Consider the following 22,230-nt stretch of genomic DNA (forward strand, 5'->3'; position numbering starts at 1 on the left):
CAAAGTCATGGCGAAATCAGAGAAACAGGAAGTGTCTAATATCTAAGGCAAAAAATGTCTTATTGTAATGATACGGAGGACGTTTGTTCGTCTGAAGATTCCGAACGCATCGATGTGCCTATTGTGAGTCTCGGGTATAGCTCCACCACCAGGCGCCAGGAAGTGTGTCAGTCACAAAGGTGGATTTTTTTGACAGTTCCATGCGATGTTCTTTTAAATACTCCTCCTAGGATTTTCATGCGATTGACACCAAAAGTGGTCACCATGATGCAGGGACATTGTAGATGATAAATTGCGAAGGGATTTTTAATATCTCGAACGTTGTTCCCATGGCAACGCATCAAATTTTACTTTAATTTCAGGCATGTTTAAGGCTCTTGGCGTGCTTAGATTAACCTAAAATTTGGCACACACATCAGAGTTGTCGACTGTTAAGTGTTGACAAAAAGGTCAGATAAAGGCGTGTCTCTTAAGTGGCTCACCAGCGCCCCCGTTTGTCTAAAATGTGGGGTTTCTTTTACCTACAGTCCCCAAATGGGTCAATAACAACATGAAATAGCCCACTGATATTTACCCACTTGATGCACTTGCTCACCGTGCATCGTTTTCTCGGAGGCATCGTATAGCTGTAAAATAACGTGCGAGGGCCCGCCATCGCTGCTTGCAGCTATATTTTCCTTTGTTTTTAATTCTAATTAGGGCCCGAGCACCGAGGAGCAGGCCAGAATGGGCTGCACCGAAAGGTGCGAAGCCCTATTGTTTTTGCTCGAATTTATTATTTTTTATTTTTTATTTATTTATTTTTTTTTAACACTTTTGGGCATTTTGGGTGCCTTAACATACTCGAAAACTCTTGAAATTTGGCACAGACGTCAGAGTCGTCCGTCATTGCGAACGGGCAAAGGCTGGAACACAGGCATGGCACGGGGGCTCTGTAGCGCCCCCTGTAATGCAAAAAAAAAAACATTGACGCACAGATCGTGCAAACATGTACGCACATGTACGAGAGTTGGTACGCATATAGAGCTCATCGACCCGAACAACTTTCGCCCTCTAACATTTAAGCTCCGCCCAACAGGAAGTCGGCTATTTTGGATTGTTTAAAAAATGCATGCGTTGAACTTTTAAATACTCCTCCTAGAGGATGCATGCGATTGACACCAAAAGTGGTGAACATGATGTCGAGACATTGGACTTGCTAAATTGCGAAGGGATTTTTGATATCTCGAACGGTTCTGCCATGGCGAGCCGACAAAGTTGTGGCGAAATCAGAGAAACAGGAAGTGTCTAATATCTAAGGCAAAAAATGTCTTATTGTGATGCCATGCGGGATGTTTGTTCGTCTGAAGATTCCAATCGCATCGATGTGCCTATTGTGACTCCCGGGTATAGCGCCACCACCAGGTGCCAGGAAGTGTGTCAGTCATGAACTTTTAAATACTTCTAGAAAATTCATACGATTGACACCAAACGTGGTGAACATGATGCTGAGACATTGGACTTGCTAAATTGCGAAGGGATTTTTGATATCTCGAACGGTGTTGCCATGGCGAGCCGTCAAATTTATGGCAAATTCAGAGAAACAGGAAGTGTCTAATATCTAGAGCAAAAACTGTCTTATTTGGGATGAAACGCTGTTTGTATGTTCGGCCAAGGATTCCGATCGCATCGATGTGCCTATTGTGAGTCTCCGGTATAGCGCCACCAACAGGCACCAGGAAGTGTGGCAGTCACAAAAGGTGGATTTTTGACAGTTGCATGTGGTGAACTTTTAGATACTCCTCCTAGGATTTTCATGCGATTGACACCAAAAGTGGTCAACATGATGCTGAGGCATTGTAGATGATAAATTGCGAAGGGATTTTTGATATCTCGAACGCTGTTCCCATTGCAACACGTCAAACTTTACTTTCATTTTAAAGGCATTTTTAAGCCTTTCAGATGCATACAGTTAACTTTTAAGTACTCCTTCTAGAATAATCATGCGATTGACTCCAGAAGTTGTCAACATGATGCCGAGACATTATAGATGCTAAATTGCGAAGGAATTTTTGACATCTCGATAGCTGTTTCCATGGCAGCGCGCCAAACTTTACTTTAAAGGCTTTTTAAGGCTCTTGGCGTGCTTGGAGTAACTTTAAATTTGGAACACACATCAGAGTTGTCGGCTGTTAAGTGTTGACAAAAACGTCAGATAAAGGCTTGTCTATTTAGTGGCTGACTAGCCCCCCCGTTTGTCTAAAATGTGGCGTTTCTTTCAAATACAGTCCCCAAATGGGTCAGTTACAACATTAAATAGCCCATTGATATTTACTCACTTGAGGCCCTTGCCCACCGTGCATCGTTTTCTCGGACGCACCGTGTAGCGGTAAAAAAACGTGCGAGGGCCCGCCATTGCTGCTTGCAGCTATATTTTTTTTTTAGTTTGTCACGTACCTCCTTCGCCGGCGTTGATGAGAGCTGTGTCAAAATGCGTCCTCATTTCTCCGCGCTGTTAATGATAGAACGAATGGATCCTTAAAAGAACATCGCTTGGAACTGACAAAAGAATCCACCTTTGTGACCAACACACTTCTTGGCGCCTGGTGGTGGCGCTATACCCGGGAGTCACAATCGGCACATCAATACGATCGGAATCTTCAGATAAACAAACACCCCACGTGTCATCACAATAAGACATTTTGTGCCTTAGATATTAGACACTTCCTGTTTCTCCGAATTCGCCATGAATTGGTCACCTCGCCATGCCAGAACCGTTCGATATATCAAAAATCCCTTCGCAATATATCATCTACAAGGTCTCGGCATCATGTTCACCACGTTAGGTGTCAATCGCATGAAACCCCTAGGAGGAGTATTTAAATGTTCACCCCATGCATTTTTGAAACAATCCAAAATAACCGACTTTCTGTTGGGCGGAGCTAAAATGTTTGAGTGCGAAAGTTGTTCGGGTCGATGAGATCTATATGTGTACCAACTCTCATACATGTGCGTACATGTTTGCCCGATCTGTGCCCCAACGTTTGTTTTAGCATTAAAGGGGGCGCTACAGAGCTCCCTTGCCACGCCCATATTCCAGCCTTTGCATGAGCCTAGTGGCACGCGACTTTGACGTCTGTGCCAAATGTCTGTTGTTTCCGAGCATGTTAAGGCACCCAAAGTGCATGCCAAGAGCTTAAATATGCCTGAAAATGAAAGTAAAGTTTGACGTATTGCAATGGGAACAGCGTTTAAGATATCAAAAATCCCTTCGCAATTTATCATCTACAATGTCTCAGCATCATGTTGACCACTTTTGGTGTCAATCGCATGAAAATCCTAGGAGGAGTATTTAAAAGTTCACCACATGCAACTGTTAAAAAATCCACCTTTTGTGACTGCAACACTTCCTGGTGCCTGTTGGTGGCGTTATACCGGAGACTCACAATAGGCACATCGATGCGATCGGAATCCTTGGCCGAACATACACACTGCGTTTCATCCCAATAAGACATTTTTTGCTCTAGATATTAGACACTTCCTGTTTCTCTGAATTCGCCATAAATTTGACGGCTCGCCATGGCAACACCGTTCGAGATATCAAAAATCCCTTCGCAATTTAGCAAGTCCAATGTCTCAGCATCATGTTCACCACGTTTGGTGTCAATCGTATGAATTTTCTAGGAGAATTATTTAAAAGTTCATGACTGACACACTTCCTGGCGCCTGGTGGTGGCGCTATAGCCGAGCCTCACAATAGGCACATCGATGCGATCGGAATCTTCAGACGAACAAACACCCCGCATGGCATCACAATAAGACATTTTTTGCCTTAGATATTAGACACTTCCTGTTTCTCTGATTTCGCCACAACTTTGTCGGCTCGCCATGGCAGAACCGTTCGAGATATCAAAAATCCCTTTGCAATTAAGCAAGTCCAATGTCTCGACATCATGTTCACCACTTTTGGTGTCAATCGCATGTATCCTCTAGGAGGAGTATTTAAAAGTTCAACGCATGCATTTTTTAAACAATCCAAAATGGCCGACTTCCTGTTGGGCGGAGCTTAAATGTTAGAGGGCGAAAGTTGTTCGGGTCGATGAGCTCTATATGCGTACCAACTCTCGTACATGTGCGTACATGTTTGCACAATCTGTGCGTCAATGTTTTTTTTTGCATTACAGGGGGCGCTACAGAGCCCCAGTGCCACGCCCGTGTTCCAGCCTTTGCCCGTTCGCAAATGGCCGACTTCCTGTGGGGTTTAGAGCTTAGCTCCAAGAGACTATTTTGAAGGTCTTAGGGTCATAGATGACCCTACCAAATTTCGTGTCTGTACGTTTTTCGTAGTGGGGGGGCTGTTCTCTTGAAATTTTACAGGTGGCGCTATCGAGCCATTTTTACACGCCCACTTCTGACACCTATACTACATGTAAATTTTCGCCACTTCTGATGCGTGTGCAAATTTTCATGAGTTTTCGGGTATGTTTAGGCCCTCAAAAATGCGATCCATTTCGGAGAAGAAGAAGAAGAAGAAGAAGAAAAATAATAATAAACGGAGCAAAAACAATAGGGTCCTCACACCCCGGTGTGCTCGGGCCCTAATAAGAAACGGAGCAAAAACAATAGGGCTTTGCACCCACGGTGCAGGACATTCTGGCCTGCTGCTCGGTGCTCGGGCCCTAATTATTAGGTGCAAAGCCCTATTGTTTTTGCTCAGTTTCTTGTGCTTTTTCTTCTCCGAAATGAATCGCATTTTTGAGGGCCTAAACATGCTCAAAAACTCATGAAACTTTGCACATGCGTCAGAAGTGACGAAAATGTACATGTGGTATAGGTGACAGAAGTGGCCGTGTAGAAATGGCTCGATAGCGCCACCTGCAAAATTTCAAAAGAACAACCGTCCCGCTACGAAAAAGGTACAGATACGAAATTTGGTAGGGTCATCTATCACCTCAAGATTTACAAAAAAGTCCCTTGGAACCAGGCTCTAAAACCCACAGGAAGTCGGCCATTTTGAATTTTCGCTGTGATTTCTGTGCAAATTTTGCCATTTCCAGGCTTCGTACTTTAACAAACTCCTCCTAGAGATTTAATCTGATCATCATCATATTTGGTCAGTATCATCTAAAGGCCTTTGCGATGTTAAATTGCGGAGCTTTTGACTTTTCGTTGGAGGGTGTGTCCGTGGCGGCCTGACAAATTTCAGCGTTTTCGCCATGAAACAAGATGTTGTTCTAACTCAGGCTTACAATGTCTAATCTGACCCACACTTCACATGATTGATAAGTGCCCTGGCCTGAACACATCAACATGGAATTATTCACATACAGTCATAACGCCACCTGCTGGCAGCAGGAAATGTCAGGTTGTACAATGTGATTTACTGCTCATAGGAATTTAATTAGATGATCATCTTATTTGGTCAGACAGATCTTAAGGACTTTGCGATTATAAATTGTAAAGATCTTGACTTGTCGTTGAAAGGCGTGTCCGTGGCGGCCTGGAAAAGTTTGATGTTTCAGCATGAAACTGGAAGTTGTTCTAATTCAGGCATACAATGTCCGACCTGCCCAATACTTTACATGGTTAATAAGGGGCCCGGCCTGAAACCATCAACATAGCAAAATACAGATACAGTCATAGCGCCACCTAGATGCAGCAGGAAACACTGTTTCACTGCTCTAAGAGTTTTTAAAAATATCAACATCATATTTGGTCGGTCTAATTAAAATATCCAGATATATTTGCACACTAAAATTCACATTCCCACTGTTCACAGTTTTTCCTAAGGCCATCGGGTGGCGGTGCTCATACGTGCGAGGGCCCTTCCATCGCTGCTTGCAGCTTTAATTATTTGTTGGGAATTGCCCCACTGAATGCTAGTTTTTAAGGCTGTTAACCATTACAGTACTCTGATCAGGGAGTCATCAGATTTTGTTTCCACTTTTATTTATGCAAGTATCAACCTTGTACACTTGGCAGTATACAACTGAGGTAGTTTCTGTAATAAACAAATAAGACAGAATAAATAACCTGTCTACATACTGATTCAACAGTATTACGAATGAAACATCATGACTTCTCATATATACTCTAAGCAAGGATATAAACTACGGAAAGAAATATAATAGCATAAATCACGTTATGCAGCATTATTATAGCAACAGATAACAAACTGTAGAATACAGGATTATGCCCATAAGGAGAATAACTAAACATATATTGCAGGTGTAACCCACTCAAATAATTGAATTGATGGATTGAATATTTCTGTCACTCATTCCTGAGACTTAAGTGTTTTTTTATTATCATTGTTTTTTTTTATTTGTATATTTTTTTACCTGATGCATATAACATGTTTAGTCATGTAAAATACATTTATATATATGTGTGTATTATTTTTTTTGTGTGAATTGCAATGGATTATTAGAGAAGTTGAGTCGAGTGATGCTGACGTCACTTGTGCGCCAGCTTGTGGTGAGAGATGTGCGCTGCATTTTGGCAGCTGCTCAACTTAATCCATCCTTGCAAATCTCTATCTAAATACATGCTAAAACTGTTTCATTGCGTTAGGTAAGGTTTAATCATTCATATTTTCTGAATAATTTCTGTGTATTTTAATTTTTGATGTAAGATGATGATGAGTGATGCCATCTGTGAATCGGGCATAAAGTTTGCAAACTGAGTTTTTTTTTTTTCTTTTCTTTCCTTTTCTTCATATTATTGTCATTGTTGTTTAAATAGTTTTGAGATTGTATTTAAACAATATATGTTTACATAATGTTTTAAGTTGAAAGTAATCAACGTTATGTGAATGTAGTGGAGTGACGCTGACGTCACTTGTGCGCCAGCTTGTGGTGAGAGATGTGCGCTGCATTTTGGCAGCTGCTCAACTTAATCCATCCTTGCAAATCTCTATCTAAATACATGCTAAAACTGTTTCATTGCGTTAGGTAAGGATTGCAGCATGTGTTTGATGAACTTGGACTGTTTCATCACGCTGTGATTGTTTTGGGATTCGGGTCGATACGGACGCGATACGGTGGAATTTGCTACAGATGGACTGCACACTCACAGGACTCGACTACTAAAGTTCGTTTTTCTTCAGCGTTTGGATTCGTTTGGATTCGTTGGGAAATCTGTAGGCTTTCTCTCCTTTATACACACACACACAGACTGAACTGAGCTAAACACATTTCTACCTCAAATTGAGAACTTTGGTACTTTACAATATTTGGATTCATACTGTTTGGGATATGTATATATATTTTTTTGTTATTTCAATTGTTGAATGATATCTTTTATTGTTCAATTGGTCAATTGTGAAAAGAAAGAAAGATAAAGTTGCATAAACTTGCAATACAGTTCAAAGGTATAAAGAAGAAAAAGGGTAGTAAATACACTACTATTCACTCATGTTAATTCTTGTGTTCGTGCCTTTATTCAAGCAGTTATATATATAAATTAAATAAGATCTGATTTCATATAAGTGCAGACACACTATTCTTAAACTATTTTTTGTTGTGTGAGACCCCGAACCCGGGACTCCAAACATTAAGATTATCTGTTAATTTAGGTGTTTGGTGATCTCAGACCTAGTAGATATTTTTCCTCATTTTCTTTAAAGTGAATCCAACGTATGGGTTACAGAATAGAGAGAGAAAAATTTGGCGCCCAACGTGGGGCTGCGCTTGTGTGATAAAATTAATCTTTATTAATTCTGTTATTTTCTAATTTTTTTTTCTACTAACTGTCTTGAATATTTTTTTCTTTTTCCTTTCAACATGGACTTGTGTAAGCAGTATAACTGTGATCCTGAAAGGTCTGTGTTACTTACCAATGTAGACCCAAATACTTCTCTCACGGATGTGAGAAGATTTTTCGATCACCTAGATGAGGTAGTGAAGACAGAATGGGTAGGTGACAGATTTTCAGGGGAGATGATTTGTGAATTTCAGGAGGTTGCTACCCCATTAATAGCAGAAGAAGAGTATCTGAGTGCTGATGGCAAAAGTATATGGAAAATTGTACCCTTAGATGCTGGACAGATCAAAGAGAAAAAGCATTCCTCTAACAGTCTGACAGCATCACAGACTACGTATACATGCCAAACCTTGGATGATATGGCTGATCAGCTGTTGGCACAAATAGAAAGTTTAGCCCAACTACACCATGTAGATGCAGGCGATTTAAGTATACAGGTTGCATCTAAACTTGCACGCAAATCTGACGGAGATGACAGAGGCCCTAGCACATCAACTCCCGCTCCGAGAAAAATCTGTGACCGCCCTGCAGTTATGGTAAATTCACGACTACAGTCTGCATCAAAAGTGTCCTTTGCAAAGCAAGCCGATCCACCTCTAATAGAGGCTAATGTAATGAATGAGACTCCTGTCACATTTACCATACCACAGGAGGTGAAGCGCGTAGTGGTGGAACATGTAGTTAAACATAACCAAGACTATCTAGGACAAGTATCCTCACCACATAAATTGAGAATGTTCTCAGGGAATTTTCCCAAGCCTAATGGTGAAGTAGACTTCACCACATGGCAATTGTATGTGAAGCAGCTACTAGCAGATACTGCTGTGATGGAAAGACATAAATCAAGACTTATCTTGGATAGCCTACTCCCCCCTGCTCTTAATGTCGCTTTAAGCGTAGGCATGAATGTAAAACCAGAAGTGTATGCGCTGGAGCTAGATAAAGCTTATGGTAGTGTAACTGGTGGAGATGAACTCTACATACAGTTTATTGAGACGCACCAAAACCAGGGTGAGAGGTCTTCTGATTATTTGAGGCGGCTCCATTCTCTGATGCAGGAGGTAGTTGAAAAGAAAGGAGTGATTGACAAAAATTCGGATACACTGCTTCTTAAGCAGTTCATCAGAGGGTGCTGGGATGAAGTTCTGATAACTCAGTTGCGTCTTAAAGATTTACTAACAGATTTGCCAAAACCTGACTTGAGCTATTCTAGCTTGCTATTCAAATTGAGGTCTTATGAGCATGAGAAGCAGCTCAAAGAGAACCGTATGAATCTCCATTTATGTACGCCTAAGGTTAGAGCACAAAGCCAAGTGCAGTTAACTGTAGACCCAGGATTTGGAGCAAGTAATGCAAAAGAGAAAGACCATCTGACATTGACAAACCGTATAAAAGAGCTTGAAGCTGAGGTGGTTAAAGCAAAGGCACAGAAGCCAACCTCAGCTGAGACGTGTACAGCTGATCACCTTCCTGCAAATATGCCTAAGAAGAAAAGAGGCAAAGAAGCAAAACTATCACGCCCTGTGCCGCAAATACAAACTAGGTCACTGCCTATTAGTGGGTTTTGTTACCGTTGTGGCGAAGACTCTCACTATTTGCAACAATGTCCTAATCCAGTGAACGCAGCTTTGGTCCAGCAAAAGTTAGTTCAGAGGCATGAGCAAAGAAGTCCTCTAAATAGAATGCCCAATACACATTTAAACACAGAGTAGCCTCTGTTGTGGAACGAACAGAGGCTGGGATTGTAAAAAGTTCCATTGAAAATACCAACCAGGTCCCTAAGGGGTTAATCGGAGAACCTTGGGAAAGCAGAGCTTGGCTAGATGGTGTTGAATGTCAGTGTCTAATCGACACTGGGTCACAGGTAACATGTGTATCAGAATCTTTCTACAACCAATACTTACAAAGTAGGGCCATAACTCCCATGAGAAATTTACTCAGAGTAGAAGGAGCTGCAGGGCAAATCGTTCCCTATTTGGGGTTCATTGAGATAGAAGTACAGTTCCCTAAGGTTGTTTGTGGGACGGATGCAGTTGTAGGTGCATTAGCACTTGTCTGCCCAGATCAAACCTACAGTGCTCATCTGCCCTTGTTGGTAGGCACGAATGTCCTCCGCCAGCTAATGAGTGATTGTAAGATGCTGCGGGGAAGTGAATATCTACAACAGCTCCCCATCGGCACCCATTGGATAGCTGCATATCAGGAGTGTGATAAGATTTTGACACATTGTAATAGGACACAGCACACTGCTCCAGTTAGACTGTCAGGCAGAAAGGCAGTAACTATAGCCAAAGGAGAAAAGTGTGAAGTAACTGGAGTCTATCGAGCTAAGGATTGTGGTAAGAGCAGGACAATGATACTTGATGAACCGCTGATGCAACATGTTCCAGGAGGTTTAGTAGTGGAATGTAAATTGATACAAGCAGAGCCGAGAGCTCGAAATAAAGTCAAAGTAGTCATTCGAAACGTTTCGAACCACAATGTGACATTGCAGCCAAAGGGAGTGCTTGCAGAGTGTTCAGCGGTGGACTGGATTAAGCCTGTCCCCATTCATGAAAACTCTAGCACCTCCCAAGTGATCACGTCTCTGATGGCACCGCTTTCAGCCAAGTCAGAAGACCCTGTGATTTTGGATTTTGGTGACTCTCCTATTTCTGAAGGGCTTAAAACCCACATCACTGAAAGAATAAATTGTGAAACATCAAGCGCATTTTCAAAGCATGACTTAGATGTGGGGCGGGTGTCAGGAGTGGCACATCGCATAGAGTTAGTTGAACATGTCCCCTTTAAAGAGCGTACTCGGCGTGTCTCTCCAGCTGATTTTGAGGATTTGAGGAAACACTTATTAGATCTGCTTGCTAGTGAGATTATAGAGGAGTCTAACAGCCCATATGCTTCCCCAGTAGTACTGGTGAGGAAGAAAAATGGTGACTTGAGAATGGTGGTAGACTACCGTAAGCTTAACAAGTTGACCAAGAAAGATGCATACCCTCTCCCTAGGATTGAGGAGACATTTGCCTTGTTGTCAGGCTCTAAATGGTTTTCAGTCCTAGACTTAAAGAGTGGGTATTATCAGCTGGAAGTGGAAGAGAGTGACCGCCATAAAACGGCATTCACTACACCGTTCGGGAACTGGCAATTCAAACGTTTACCACAAGGGCTGACAAACTCTCCTGCAACTTTTCAAAGGACCATGGAAAAGGTCATGGCTGGTCTGAATTTGCAGGAGGTTATAGCTTTTCTTGATGACTTGATTATTTTTTCTGACACCCTTGAACAGCATGAGGATAGGCTCATGAAGGTACTCCAACGGATTTCAGCTTTTGGGCTGAAGTTGGCACCTTCCAAGTGCAAATTTTTTCAAACCTCTGTAAAGTATCTAGGGCATGTTATTTCTGCTCAAGGTATACACCCTGACCCGGACAAAATTTCAGCCATAACTGAATGGCCAGTCCCAAAAACTGTCAGAGAATTGAGGTCATTTCTAGGATTCACAGGGTACTATCGTCGTTTTGTTGAGGGTTATTCTCAGATAGTTAAGCCCCTCAATGCTTTATTGCAGGGTGAGTTCTCTACCAGACATTCAACTTCATCTTACCGTGGTAAGGGTAAAGTACAATCTCTAGCTGGAAGATGGGATGATAATTGCCAAGCTGCTTTTGACTCTATCATACTGAAGCTTACAACAGCACCCATTTTGGGTTTTGCAGATTGGAGGTTACCTTATATCCTCCACACTGATGCCAGCGTCAGTGGCATAGGTGCTGCTTTATATCAAGTTCAGAATGGGAAGACCAGAGTAATTGCCTATGCCAGCCGTGGCCTTTCAAAGAGCGAGAAAAACTACCCTGTGCATAAGTTGGAATACTTAGCACTAAAATGGGCTGTGTGTGAGAAATTTCACGATTTTCTGTATGGTACAAAATTTACCATATTAACGGACAACAACCCATTAGTGTATGTGCTCACTACAGCAAAATTAGATGCAGCTGGTCATAGGTGGCTCTCAGCCCTGTCAATGTATGATTTTGATATCAAATACAGAGCCGGCAAAACTAATGCTGACGCCGATGGGCTCTCCCGGCGTCCTCAAGAGCCATTAATTGATGATGCAGAGACCATCAGTATGGATGAGCGAGTAGCTAATTTGATTAATAGAGCAGAATGTGCAGAGGCTGAGTTTGAGAAGTTTGATCAGGAAGCTATTAAGACTGTGCAGTTACAGCATTTGGCTTATTGCGAGACACATACGGTACAGTCAGGTATGGAAGGAGACCTGCAGGAAGGCAACATCAGTCCGTCTCCGGCTGTAGAAATGCTTCTTTGCGATGATGATGTTGTCCCAGATAGCCTGATTGAGCCTTGCCACTGGCCTGGACAAACTGCTTTACCCAGTATGACTCCGGCAGATTGGTACAAGTTACAAAGAGAGGATGTCTCTATCAGGAGAGTAATCAACCTGGTCGAGTCTGCTGAGAATTTATCTCGAGCAGAAAAGCTCAAAGAATCAAAAGATGTGAATCTAATGCTGAGAGAGATACACAAAATGAGTTTAGTTGAAGGTGTGCTATATCGTATGGTATCTGATCAGTATGGCCAAAAATATGGACAGTTGGTAGTTCCCCATAGTTTCAGGGAAAGGGCTCTTGAGGGAGTTCATGATGAAACTGGGCACATGGGGTATGAAAGGACTTTGGAACTAGCAAGAGCTCGATTTTATTGGCCTAAAATGGCAGAATATGTGGAAAGAAAATGCAAAACATGTGAGAGGTGTGTGAAGAGAAAAGCTCGGGCACAAAGAGCTGCAGAGCTAGTAAACATCAAAGCATATGCTCCTTTAGAGTTAGTCTGTATTGACTATCTGTCCTTAGAGCCAGATTCGAGTGACACCCGTAACATTTTGGTCATTACGGACCATTTCACAAAGTTCTCGTGGGCATTTCCCACAAAAGATCAAACAGCCAAAACGGTGGCTTCAGTGTTGTGGGAAAATCTTATTTGCAATTTCGGTTTTCCTAAGAGAATTCACAGTGATCAGGGTGCCAATTTTGAGTCTGAGTTGGTGAAAGAATTGTGCACAATAGCTGGGGTTAAATCACGCACTACACCCTATCACCCTAGGGGTAACCCAGTAGAGAGGTTCAATCGGACTCTCCTTGATCTCCTGGGAACCTTGAGTGATAAAAAGAAAGAGCAATGGAGGAAATATGTTCGTCCCCTAGTCCATGCGTATAATTGCACTAGGAGTGATGCGACCGGAGAGTCTCCTTTCTTCTTGATGTTTGGTCGTCAAGCTCGCTTGCCGATTGACCTTTGTTTTGGTATTAACCCAAAGGGGCATAACCCCACAACTCATACTCATTATGTGACAGAGCTGAAACGACGGTTGAAATATGCTTACCAGTTGGCTGTTCAAAATGCTGAAAAGCGACAATTGATGAATAAAGCTAGGTGGGATAGTAAGGTGACAGCGGCTGCAGTAGAAGTTGGCGATCGGGTTCTTGTAAAGAACGTCAACATCCGAAGAAAGCATAAAATTTCCGATCGTTGGGAATCTGTGGTATATGTGGTGGTAAAGCAGCCTAATGCAGACATCCCTGTGTATGTTGTTCAGCCTGAAAGTGGAGAAGGTCATGAGCGTGTCTTGCACAGAGAGCTTTTACTCCCCTGTGGGTTTCTCCCACCCTGCACTGATGAGATCAGTGAAGAGTCTGCAGTTGTGGAAGGTGCAGTTACTCACAGGAGGAGTAAACGTGAGTTGGGAAAGAACTCAAAAGCTGAAAGTTGTGATGAAGTAACAGAGACTGAAAGCACCAAAGTGATACTGAACCCTTGTGCCCCAGAGTTTCAGTTGGGGGTAACATCACAAGAGAGTTCTGATGCTTTGGCGTCTGATAGTTTGCTGAATGTACAGGCAGAAATTGAGCTGTCCCAAAGTAATAATGATGTTGATTTGGGGAACCAATTGAATGAGGGCTGTGAAGGGAGAACTCAGCAGGAAGTATTGTCAGGTGTGGACAATGACAATGAGCAGTTAGAACATTCTGGAGAGTTACCTGCTGAAGTGAGCTCTGACATTCCTGTTGCCTTGAGAAGGTCACAAAGGGACAAGAGACCTCCAAGTAACTTGAAAGATTTTGTATGGGAAGCACAGTGTGGAATGCAAAATGCAAATACAGGTGTCATACCAAATTATGTTAGTCAAGTAATTGAGATGATGCAACAGCAAATGAGAGTGCAACAAACTCAAAGTGATTTGTTGTTTAACCTTATGGGTCATGTATCAAATTAAGTATCACAACTCAGAGTGGAATGTTTTTGATCCTTAAGAGTTATGCAATCTATAAAGTGCCTGATGAGGACATCAGAATTTGAGCAGGGGAGGATGTAACCCACTCAAATAATTGAATTGATGGATTGAATATTTCTGTCACTCATTCCTGAGACTTAAGTGTTTTTTTATTATCATTGTTTTTTTTTATTTGTATATTTTTTTACCTGATGCATATAACATGTTTAGTCATGTAAAATACATTTATATATATGTGTGTATTATTTTTTTTGTGTGAATTGCAATGGATTATTAGAGAAGTTGAGTCGAGTGATGCTGACGTCACTTGTGCGCCAGCTTGTGGTGAGAGATGTGCGCTGCATTTTGGCAGCTGCTCAACTTAATCCATCCTTGCAAATCTCTATCTAAATACATGCTAAAACTGTTTCATTGCGTTAGGTAAGGTTTAATCATTCATATTTTCTGAATAATTTCTGTGTATTTTAATTTTTGATGTAAGATGATGATGAGTGATGCCATCTGTGAATCGGGCATAAAGTTTGCAAACTGAGTTTTTTTTTTTTTCTTTTCTTTCCTTTTCTTCATATTATTGTCATTGTTGTTTAAATAGTTTTGAGATTGTATTTAAACAATATATGTTTACATAATGTTTTAAGTTGAAAGTAATCAACGTTATGTGAATGTAGTGGAGTGACGCTGACGTCACTTGTGCGCCAGCTTGTGGTGAGAGATGTGCGCTGCATTTTGGCAGCTGCTCAACTTAATCCATCCTTGCAAATCTCTATCTAAATACATGCTAAAACTGTTTCATTGCGTTAGGTAAGGATTGCAGCATGTGTTTGATGAACTTGGACTGTTTCATCACGCTGTGATTGTTTTGGGATTCGGGTCGATACGGACGCGATACGGTGGAATTTGCTACAGATGGACTGCACACTCACAGGACTCGACTACTAAAGTTCGTTTTTCTTCAGCGTTTGGATTCGTTTGGATTCGTTGGGAAATCTGTAGGCTTTCTCTCCTTTATACACACACACACAGACTGAACTGAGCTAAACACATTTCTACCTCAAATTGAGAACTTTGGTACTTTACAATATTTGGATTCATACTGTTTGGGATATGTATATATATTTTTTTGTTATTTCAATTGTTGAATGATATCTTTTATTGTTCAATTGGTCAATTGTGAAAAGAAAGAAAGATAAAGTTGCATAAACTTGCAATACAGTTCAAAGGTATAAAGAAGAAAAAGGGTAGTAAATACACTACTATTCACTCATGTTAATTCTTGTGTTCGTGCCTTTATTCAAGCAGTTATATATATAAATTAAATAAGATCTGATTTCATATAAGTGCAGACACACTATTCTTAAACTATTTTTTGTTGTGTGAGACCCCGAACCCGGGACTCCAAACATTAAGATTATCTGTTAATTTAGGTGTTTGGTGATCTCAGACCTAGTAGATATTTTTCCTCATTTTCTTTAAAGTGAATCCAACGTATGGGTTACACAGGTATTAGTGTTATAAGCACCCATGCTAGCGCGAGTGTTAGCGCGATTACACTGATAATTATACAGATCACGAAAAAGCGGCAAAACTGGCGTAAAACATAGTATAATGATATGAACTTACTTGTCTTAAACTATAACTTGCACTCAAGGATGTTGCACACGAGTGGAAAGTCTGTGAACTCTACGAAAACTCCAGCTAGTATGCTTTCGTAACAGAGAATACCTCACTTACGCTAGAAATGTATCTCCTTTAAACTATGCACTGCGCATTTCCCGTAACCCAACACATTAACGAGATAAATTGTGTACAATAATAGATAAACCATAAAGAATTTGCAACAATATTACTGTAAAATGCCCATCTCTACTGTGAATGTATCCTACTAATAAAACTTTCATATGACTTTTAATTTACACTATTTTAATACAAAGACTCTAACTGACTGTTTGCACAGATGTGTCTCTCTGTGTGAACATGTGCTGTATAATAATGAAGATAACATTTACTAAACACAATCACAAGAATAATTTATCATCTCTTTAACAAAACATATCATCATATAAAAGCTATAATCATGTGTTTCAGAGTGTTTTATACCTGACAGCAGGAGATGTTGATCCATTCTTAAATTTCAATGGTGGATTCATAGACCGATCACTCTTCATAGACACACAACTGAACTCTGAATCTAATCTCTTCTGATGAACTGAACTATAACACAAAACAGATTCCAGTTAATCCTCTGAACTGCTGTACAAAACAACTAAGTCTAAATGAGTTTTATGTGTAGTATAGATACACACTTATGCCTGGCTCACACCACAGGATAATCGGGCCGAATTTACCCCGATTTTCCCCTCCCGAGAATCCGAGGGAAAATCGGGCAATGGACCTTGATCGGCTCCGAAGTTCGGCCCAGATTATCCTGTAATGTGAGACGTTTAAAAATCTAAACTTACACCTTCCGATATGCTCTCAAGCAAATCGGGGCCGCCCTGATCTTATCAAACATGTCTGATATTTAGGATTTTAAATCCGCATAATTACGTCATACGTTCACAATAATCATTGAGAGACGGAGATGATTGACAGCTTTCGGGACCGCGAATCAAGCTGCTGTACGGGTAGACAGCGCAGCTGGAGAAATAGTTTGTGGAAGTTAATGTTTCATTCTACTTTCATTCCGCCACAACTGCAGCTCGTTGGGACAGACAGGCGATTTAAAATATCGAAATGAATTCCTTGCTTGATTCACGTTGTTCACTCTTTTATAAACATTATCTAAAACATCTTAAAAACAACAGAACATGATGATGGTCAGTCACATCACGCACCTGCAGCTATTCTGTGCAGGGCCGCTGGAAGTCATTTTGAACAGGGGGTGCTGTGAATTTTTTTTAACAAAAAACCTATGAGCCTAGGCCTATTTAAAATACATTTAAAAAAAAAACATTGAGTTTCACTACTTTATTGTCATATACACTTCAGTGCACACAGCCAGGGTCTGAAACACACAGACATCATCAGTTCTCAGATGAATATATGCGCTATTAATCAGAAGTAGAAATACTTTTAATAATCCCAGGGGGAATTACTTTCGTTACAACTTCTTATATTCATACATATATTAACATACTGAAAATGCGTATAAATAGCACGAAGTGTAAAACTCGTGCAATACATACGCCAAATTCCACTTTGGCGTGCATACACTCTAAAAACAAACGGTGCTATATAGCACCAAAAGTGGTTCTTTGCTCGTAATCATAGAGGCTGTTTACACTTGGCATTAACATGTGTTTTCGTCGATCGGATCACAAGTGGACGACGTTAATGCCAGGTGTAAACGGTGTTCAAAACGTTTTGAGCTCGTCCACTTTCGACCACTTTCAACCACATCCAGAGGTGGTCGAAACCACTTTCGATCGGATCGCTTTGGAGTTGCGGAACGCACATGTGGTTGAATGCGTTCGAACAGCCACACGCGACCGCCTTCTCTCCGCCCATTTATCTAATCTGAGGTATTAAACACAAGTTTTACGTCTTTTTTGACTTCTGGCGTGAACATTCGGTGAACAGCGCTATTTTTAGCCTTTCATTGATAAAACTAAGCGGCTGATCTCCGTAGTTTCGTTTTGAAAGCGTGTGAAAGTTGCGCGATCCTATTTCATCAATTGCGCTGAAAATTCAAAGAAAGCTCTAACATATACATGTACAAAACACTGTGCAGCATGTTTACTTGCTAAACAAGCAGCGAACTCCGAATAAATATTAGTTTGCGTCCATATAAACTCATAATTACTCCCGCTCGGGTTTGAATGACAGCAGAGAGACTCACCCACCGTCTCACAGACCACCCCCTCATAGTATTCAGCACAGAAGCGGTCGAAAGTGGACAAAAGAGACGGATTTAAATACCAGGTGTAAACGTAATGTGTCTCTCTCGTCCACTTGTGATCCGATCGATGAAAACACATCTTAATACCAAGTGTAAACAGCCCCATAGAAGAACCGTTTTTAGTGCCATATAGCACCGGTGAAGCACCTGTGTAGAACCATATAGTGCTATGTAGAACCAAATGTGGTGCTATAGTGGTGCTATATGGCACCTATATGGTTCTACACAGGTGCTTCACAGGTGCTTCACCGGTGCTATATGGCACTAAAAACGGTTCTTCTATGGTTACGATTCAAATCAACAGTTTTGGTGCTATATAGCACCGTTTGTTTTTTTAGAGTGTATGATACGCAAGTCCTTCCCATTCACTTAAAGGTGCATCTTTTTTTGTCGTTTTATTTATTGGTTTCTCATTTTTTTCTGTTTTTTTAAACCATTTTCGCTTGGGTTTAGGGTTAGATTTTAGATTTGCTTAATGAGGTTATTTAATATACAGGTTTCTCCATGTTTTTGTCCATATTTAAGCCATGGTTAGAGTTGGGGGTTGGGTTAGGATGTCATACTTAAAGTGTTTATTACAAATAAATTAGGCTACTAAATGCTTAAAATTAAGCTTCTAACATCATATTCTCTTCATGCAAATAACTAAAAATATATTTTCGATCTCACATATTTAAATTTAAGGTAGGGTAACACATTTTGAAAAATGCTAACGGTAGCCGCCTAGCAATGAAATCCCGATCCCACCCTCAAGTCAAATCGCCATCCAAAGTCACGCCTCTTTCAAAACACATGAACACGCACAGATCAGATGGTCACATCTCATGTCTCATTCACCAGTGAGAAAACTTTGCAGTACAAAGTCGAATAACACTTCCAAAATAACCAAACAACTGGTTTACATCAGAATTAGTTTAAGCACATGTTCGGTTGTGTAGACGTAGTAACTATATCGTTACGCTAATCCGTAAACGAACACAAATTTCATAAGCAACACAATGTTTCATCAAAGTAGAATATCTGAATCCATCTCAATACAAACATATCGCGTACCTACCTTACCAAAATAAACAGTGAAACGACCCTTTCAGACTCTTTGCCTCCTGTAGCTGTTTGCATCTCGTGGTAAAGCAGTAAAGTTAGCGATGTTCATTTGGGTTTTTGCTCTTGCTGATCCAGGCAGTTTTTGCTGTTGTTGTTATAAAAGATGCCTTTAGTTTTGTGCCTCCTGTGTAGGATGTCAATTTAGCAGAAAAGTTTGCTGTTCTCACCGTTTACAGGCAGGAGGTGAGCGCACGTGAACGCGCCGATGACGTATGGTGTCTGCGTGGACTCGCTGCGCGGTGGGTATTCAAATTACGCTTACGTATGAGGGACAAAAATGGAAACGTCCGTTCGGACCGAAATCTATGATTTGTTGAACATTTTTTGGTCCTACGCCTTTCACAGATAACATAAATTTCTACAAATACATTTAAACAACTTAACACAGTAATTGCTATCAGGATGTGAGGAGACTTTTAACCAGCATAACAAAAAATGTTTCAGGATCAAATCTGTTACCCTACCTTTAACTTACTAAAGAAAGAAAGAAAGAAAAAGGGAATTGCTAGAATAATGTTAGACTCTGGGGTTAAACGAAATGACAAATAAATAAACATTTAATTCACTTTTTGATGAGCACAAGAGCATGCGGGTAGCCTACTCGTGAAGAGCGGAGCTGAGGAGCGCGCATATCAGACGTGAACACGAAATGAATAGTGGGTTTAATTATGCTTTCACTTCATTTCCTGGCAGTTTCACTTGTTAGTGAGGATAGTAATGACAAGATGACGCCGAATTACATACAATATTATTACCTAACTAAATCTGAGAGAATGCAAACACATTACAATATTTTTCCTCCGCCCGACGGACAGGGCGCAGATACATTTTTGTAGCCCGACAGGAATTCGCCATAGCCTCCCGGGGACGTCGGGCTAGCGATTTTGCGAGTCCTGCATAGGTTTGTTTTTTTAGAAAGACTTTCTTTAAAGTGAATTTTGTTTTGTATAAATTGTATCTTAATATTAATCAATGTTTAATCAAACAATTGCCTCGATTTAAAGGAACACGCCCACATTTTGGGAATTTAGCTTATTCACCGTATCCCCCAGAGTTAGATAAGTCCATACATACCTCTCTCATCTCCGTGCGTGCTGTAACTCTGTCTGACGCAGCCCCCGCTAGCTTAGCTTAGCACAAAGACTGGAAGTGGGTGGCTATAGCTAGCATACTGCTCCCAATAAGTGACAAAATAACGCGATCATTTTCCTATTTATGTGTTGTGATTTGTATAGTCAAACCGTGTACAAATAACAAGGTGATATGAGACACAGCGATCTTTTAACAGTATACATACTGAGAACTATATTCTCTGAAGACGAAGCACTGCCGCATGGGCGGAGTGATCTGCTCGCAGCACACGAGAAGCCCCTGGTGAGGAGCAGAGAGTTCGGTCAGAATTGTGCAAATCACTCCACCCATGCGGCAGTGCTTCGTCTTCAGAGAATATAGTTCTCAGTATGTATACTGTTAAAAGATCGCTGTGTCTCATATCACCTTGTTATTTGTACACGGTTTGACTATACAAATCACAACACATAAATAGGAAAATGATCGCGTTATTTTGTCACTTATTGGGAGCAGTATGCTAGCTATAGCCACCCACTTCCAGTCTTTGTGCTAAGCTAAGCTAGCGGTGGCTGCGTCAGACAGAGTTACAGCACGCACGGAGATGAGAGAGGTATGTATGGACTTATCTAACTCTGGGGGATACGGTGAATAAGCTAAATTCCCAAAATGTGGGCGTGTTCCTTTAATAAATAAGAAGCAAACCAAGAACTTCGGCTGTGGTGTGGATTGAAGTGAACCAACTATTTCCGCAGCCTACGTCTTTCTGCTTTTAATGCATTTCTTAAATTAATGTCTCAATTACACAGTAGGCTTATAGAAAGTTATGATAGGCTATTTATTGCTTTAAAGCAATAGGCTATATTGTATAAAGTGTATCAATAAACGTGGCGTGACTTATAGTGCTGAATTACAGAGCTGGTAGGCTGCTATATCAAACAACATCACTGTGATCAGAGATGCTTTCTTTCTATTTTTTACCCCGCTGTCATATTTGTTGTGTGTTTATGCTATTGAGAGGAAAGCGCGCAGCACATATTTATAACGTTTTGTTATTCAAAATACGTTTTCCACTTGCTTGCAAGAAAAGTTCTCAAAGTGATCATGGCTGAAAGCTGCTTGGGAATATTTTTCTCATTAGAACCATACTGTAACACAACATTCAACTGCTTTATAATAGTTTTTAAATAGTTATCAGGCTTACTTATAATTTTACTGTTTTTAACATAACATGCTATAGATAAAATACACCACATAAAGTAGTATCCATGTCTAACTATACAGAGTAGTATTTTTTTTTAATTTCTGATTGGCGGGCCAGCTGTAGCTCCGCGCCTGCCATGCGGACGAACATTTTACTTTCGTTTTTAAGGATCACACGTCGATTAACAGTGGTAAAATATTCTCACAGTAACATACAGTATATTTTTACATATATCATTTTTTTACTAAATAGTACTATTACTGTCTTTTTTAAACTTATAAATAATTCATAAATTGAACAAAAATAATAATGGGTTAAGTTCTGATATTGTAGACTATTTTATAAAGAAATATATGGTGTATAATTACATTTTTAGAATATATTAGGCTTTATATAAGGTTTGTACTCTAAAAATACTTTATTTGTTACAAACAAGAGATAAAAAATTTACAAACGTTCTCATATCACCATATCCACAGGTACAGAGTCATTATATACAATAAATCCGTGGGGTAGCATTTAAAAAACATTTAAAAATAGATGCATTTGTTTAAAGCAAAACATTTATTTACTTAGCTACAGATGAAGCAGCTCTTTACTCCTTCTAATCGGTCATCATTTATGTCCAATGACTCAATAATAATCTTTTACATTTTAATCCTTTAATTTTTTTATATTAAAAGGCGTTTTTGTGCTGCTGCGCCTCAATGTATGTGATAATAAGCAAACCCAGGTTGTCATCCTGTTAATATTGTATGCGCATTTTATCAACGCGCTCTTTACAAAAGACACTCGCGTTGTATAATAGAGTCAAAATCTCTCGTGAGCTAGGGGACGAATGCCCAGGGAGTTCAGAATTTATGTGTGGCAATTCATCAGCGAAAGGTGTGTGAGTCTTTTCTG

The 22,230-nt window shown here is 40.5% G+C and overlaps 1 protein-coding gene across 4 annotated transcripts in view; it reads right to left on the reverse strand.

Moving 5' to 3' along the window:
- LOC141363262 (protein NLRC3-like) overlaps positions 1-22,230 on the reverse strand; it is a 235,062-nt gene that overhangs the window by 206,053 nt on the left and 6,779 nt on the right. For all 4 annotated transcript variants that reach the window (XM_073865879.1, XM_073865878.1, XM_073865880.1 and 1 more), the window contains one exon: positions 16,151-16,264. In XM_073865879.1, coding sequence (XP_073721980.1) covers positions 16,151-16,264 — 114 coding nt within the window. The remainder of the gene's footprint in view (positions 1-16,150; positions 16,265-22,230) is intronic.

This window comes from Misgurnus anguillicaudatus, unplaced genomic scaffold (assembly GCF_027580225.2).
Source record: "Misgurnus anguillicaudatus unplaced genomic scaffold, ASM2758022v2 HiC_scaffold_33, whole genome shotgun sequence".
Taxonomy (NCBI): Eukaryota; Metazoa; Chordata; class Actinopteri; order Cypriniformes; family Cobitidae; genus Misgurnus; species Misgurnus anguillicaudatus.